Genomic DNA, 4,338 nt, shown 5'->3' with positions numbered 1-4,338 from the left:
TCGCCCCATGTCTCCAGCTCCCCATCTCGGTGATCTCCCCCCATCTCCCCCCATCTCTCCCCATCTCTCCCTATCTCCCCCCATCTCTCCCCGGCTCTCCCCATCTCCCCCCCATCTCCCCCCATCTCTCCCCGTAGGTGCGCCTCGCCTCTCCCGCAGAGTGCGTCGCAGTGTTTGGCTTCCGGCCGGGCACCGTGCCGCCGCTCGCGCATCGCCTCTCCTTCCCGCTCGTCCTCGACGCAGAATGCGCGGCGAGCGCGTTGCCGCTGCTGGCGGGCGGGGGCGACTTCGGCACGCTCGTCCCTAAATGTCCGGGGCGTGTGATGTGGAGGACTCGGCTGCCCAGTCCTGGCGTGCATGGTTCATTAGGCACACTCCTCCGCGTCGAGGCGTCCGCTCTCACACCGCTGCCCTCCCGAGTCGTATTCTCAGTCTCAGTCTCAGTCTCAGTCTCGTCTTCTTCTGACAGGCGTCCGCTCTCACATCGCTGCCCTCCTCGTCCGTCGCCGAGATCGCCGAGGCCGCGGCTGCGGAGCCGCAGGGCCTCTCCGACCGCCCAACAGAAGCCCCGATGTCCTTCCGCTCTCGCCTCGCCGGCGCGGCGTCGGCGTCGGTGGCGCCCCCCGAGCCACCGGAGAGAGAGCCGGGGGAGAGCAGGGCGGTCGAGTCGGGCGTCTCTGCCGCGGCGAAGGAGCGCGTGCGGCTCTCCCTGCTGCAGCTCGGCGGCATGCGCGATGCGGCCGGGGGGGAAGCGGCTGGGCTGGCGGCGTGCAGGGGAGACGGCGAGGCGTGCGGCTCGGTGCCCTCTCGCGCGGCATCCTTTGTAGAGGGGGCTGTTGATTACTAATCATTAACCGTTAATAACTAATAGGTGCCCTCCCGCGCGGCGTGTTTGCCGGGAGGGGGGCACGGCGGCCGCCCCGCGCTGTCCGTCGAGCCTCGGTGCGACGCGACGAGGGTGGCGGCGGCTTCCTTTTGGGTGAGGCACTCCTCATGTGGCTGGTCGCGAAGCAGGTTCGTCGTCGACGCGATGATGGGGCGGCTGCTGCGGTGGCTGCGAGTGCTCGGCGTGGACTCGCTGCTGAGGGAGGAGGGCGAGTCGCTCCATGCACTCTTCGGCCGGTGCCAGGCGTCTGCTTAGTGAGTGATCCATCGTCCCTCACTCTGCGGGCTGCTCATTCCGAGGCTCTGTTCATACTTCATTATTCACGAGTCGTCAGTTATTCACTCATTAAAGCCGGCGCCAGGCGGAGTCTCGCATCCTGCTGACCCGCGACCGGAAGCTCGCCGAACGAAAGGGCTTGCGGCATATAGCCGAGATATAGCCGAGATCTAGCCGAGATCTAGCCGAGATCTAGCCGAGATATGACGAAAGGGCTTGCGGCATGGCCGCCGCCTCTGTCGACAGTGTGAGCAGCGCACTCACGCGCCCCCTCCGCTGTGGACAGGCTGCGGCATGGTCGCCGTCTTCGTCGTCTCTTCGGACGAGTCGCGCGAACAGCTGAGGTAGAGGAGCCTACTCTGCACCGTGATGATGCACCGTCTGGCTGCATCCACTTTCAAACCAGCCGCCACATCCGCCTCCCTCACCGCCACACCCGTCTGGACGTACCGCTTTCACAGCCGCCGCCACACCCGCCTCCCCTCACCGCCACACCCGCCTCCCTCACCGCCGCCCCTACCGCACGCGCCGCAGGGAGGTGGTGGCGCACTTCGGGCTCCGCCTCTCGGCGGACGAGTTCATGATGCGCTGCAGCGTGTGCAACGGCCGCGGCTACGTCAAGCTGAGCAAGGCGGAGGTGGCCGGCCGCGACGACTGCCCGCCAAAGGTGCTCGAGGCGATCGACGAGTTCTACGCGTGCCGCTCGTGCGGCAAGCTCTACTGGGAGGGACCAAAGTCAAACAACGCCTTCGAGCACTTTACGAGCGTCTTCGACGGCTTCGGCCCCAGCACGGGGTCGGGACTGTGACCTCCTTGGTCGACGGGCGTTGGTTTTCACACTGAGGTAAGGTAAAAAAAAACTGTTCAGTTTTCAAAGGCAAAAACGCCAGCCTACGCCCTCCCCTCACACTGACACTTCTCCCCTATTCCCGTCTTTAGGTTGCGCACATCTCCCAGCGAGCTAGGTTCTCCGCTTTTTCTCCCCTAGTCATCTGCCCGCGCCGCGCGCCTCTGTGGGCGTCTAGTGCAGCCACTGACAGAACTGTTCCAAAGGAGTGGTCAACGTCTCGCCTGAAGTCGGGTGGGCTCGCGCACTGCTTAGCCCTAGGGGAGGGGTGTGTGTGAGGTGTCGGAATGGTAAGGTTTCAGGCCGCCAAGGTGTGGGGGATTTGGGGGATGAGTCAGGAGCCAGCAGCCTTCCTGCTGGACCTGAGTTCACAGCTCCTCCGCCCGACGGGGTGGTCCCTTGGATTCGGGCCCCGCTCCCTTTTCCTGCGCCTGGTCTGTCCCTGTCAAGTGTGTGTTGCGAGATGCAGAGCTGGTTAGGCTGGAGCGCGGGCGGTGCGGTGGCAGGCGAGGGCAGCGCGGTAGGCGAGAGGCGGCCGCGGGGCTTCGAGTGGCGCGATAGGAGGGTAGGCTGGCTGTGGAGGGGCGCCGCGTGGCCTCGGCAAATGAGTAGTGCTTTATGAGCGGCCAGTTTTGTGCGTATTGCATATCGAGCCTGCGGTGTGGCCTAGTTGGTGCAGCGTTCGGGTCGGGGACGTTTTGGTCGTTGGTTCGAGCCCAGCTGGTGCAGTTCGTAGTCGCGTAGCGCGCGGGTGCGCGGCAGCCTCGGCAACCGAGGCGACAGTGGCGAGCAGGGGCGAGCAGGGGCGAGCAGGGGTCAGAGCAGTGCGGCGCGCCGAATTTTTTTCGATGGGCTCGGTCAGTGGGCGTGTCAGGAGGCGGCCGGCCGGGAGAAACTCGGCAGTAAAACTCCCGCGCCGGCCCAGGAGGTGGGAGTGTCACGGAGGCGGCCATTGGCGCGCGCTCCTTGTCTTCGTGGGTCCGAGTTTTTTTCCACTGAGGTAAGGTAAACTTCTCCACACACACGAGGTGGTGGAGGCGACCCTCGCGTCTCCACGTCTAGACGACAGGAGCCCCACGGCATTAAAAGTGCATGTGTGTGTCTCGCGCCTTGCCCTTGGCGCTTGGCCCTTGCGGGGGGGTGTGGAGCGGAACCGAAAGTGCAAGGCCCAGTGCGAGTCGACTGGTGTGTGTCGTCGTGGTTTCTCGAGGGGGCAGAGGACGCGATTGATTGAACATGCAAGACTGCCTCATTGCCGCAAGGCTTGCAGGTGTGTCGCAGCTCAGGTATGAGGTCCCTGGCTACGGGACGGCGACCTTCGACCTGAAGCACGAGAAGGCCGCGGGCGACCGCGAGCCGGTGCAGGCGGCGGAGCGCTCGTTCGTCGAGCGCACCGCGCCGCGGAAGGAGGAGCTGACGGAGGAGCAGAAGGATGCTCGGGCCGCGGCTCGCAGGGCCAAAAAGGCCCGGCAGAAGGCGAACAAGGCGGAGAAGGCTGCGGCGGCGGCTGCGAGCGAGGCTGAGCGTGCGGACTACCCGCACGCGCAGCTGCGCGAGAACGTCGAGTTCGTCATGGACGGCCTGGAGGCTGCGACGCAGGCGGCGCGCAACCCAGCGGGGTCCAATATTCAGGTCGCCTACTCGCTGCCTCCCGAGGGGGGCAGCGGGTTCGGCGACCTGGTGTACGCCACGGTCCCTCTGGGCTCCGTGGCGACCAATCTCATTGGCTCCCAGGACGCCGACGAGCGAGACGAGATCACTAGTATGGGTGGCGATGGAGCGGTCAAGCTCGTAAACGAGTATGGCAGGCGGATTGATCTGCCGTTGCCGCCGACGCTCGCCAGACCCGATACACATGAGATGCTTCCTTTTGGAGAAGACCGGCACGCCTCCGAGCTCCTCTGGCCGACGATGCGTCTGAGCGCCCATGAGGTGTGTGGCTTACCCGACGACGCACGGATGTACGTCTATCTAAATGGCGAGCCTGTGAACAAGAATCAAAACCCCCAAGGCCCTATGGCCATACAATTCGCAGTCGAATGGACCCCCGACCTCGCCGATGACGATTTTCGAACAGAGTTGGCCGGTTGGCGGGTGAAGCTGCCCAGTGACGAGAAGTGCAAGGCGCTCAGCTTTGCTCGGAAAAGCGCGCGCCTTCGGAAAGCGGAATGAGTCGACCGTTGTACAAAAGTAGTGTACTCGTATTGGCATCGAGTGTGCTTGCGTGCGTATTGTACCGCGTGGCCACCGCCCACCTCTCTGAGGCGTGGCACCGCTCGTCAGAGGTGTCCCAGTGGGGTGTCCTGGTGCGTGTGCGTTTTCGATCTGT

At 64.8% G+C, this 4,338-nt stretch overlaps 1 protein-coding gene across 1 annotated transcript; it reads left to right on the top strand.

Moving 5' to 3' along the window:
• The first annotated feature begins 1,706 nt into the window (after window positions 1-1,706).
• EMIHUDRAFT_366552 (hypothetical protein) lies at window positions 1,707-2,035 on the top strand. Its single transcript, XM_005779966.1, has one exon. The coding sequence runs from the start codon at window positions 1,743-1,745 to the stop codon at window positions 1,968-1,970; it is 228 nt and encodes a 75-aa protein (XP_005780023.1). The 5' UTR covers window positions 1,707-1,742; the 3' UTR covers window positions 1,971-2,035.
• Window positions 2,036-4,338: the final 2,303 nt, after the last annotated feature.

Source organism: Emiliania huxleyi, assembly GCF_000372725.1.
Source record: "Emiliania huxleyi CCMP1516 unplaced genomic scaffold EMIHUscaffold_222, whole genome shotgun sequence".
NCBI classification, from domain to species: Eukaryota; Haptophyta; order Isochrysidales; family Noelaerhabdaceae; genus Emiliania; species Emiliania huxleyi.
The sequence above is the reverse complement of the archived record's forward strand: the minus strand, read 5'-3'. Positions and strand labels throughout refer to the sequence as shown.

What these genes read in the sequence shown, in the direction of transcription:
- EMIHUDRAFT_366552 (XM_005779966.1), top strand. Translation starts at nt 1,743, where the DNA reads ATGATGCGCTGCAGCGTGTGCAACGGCCGCGGCTACGTCAAGCTGAGC.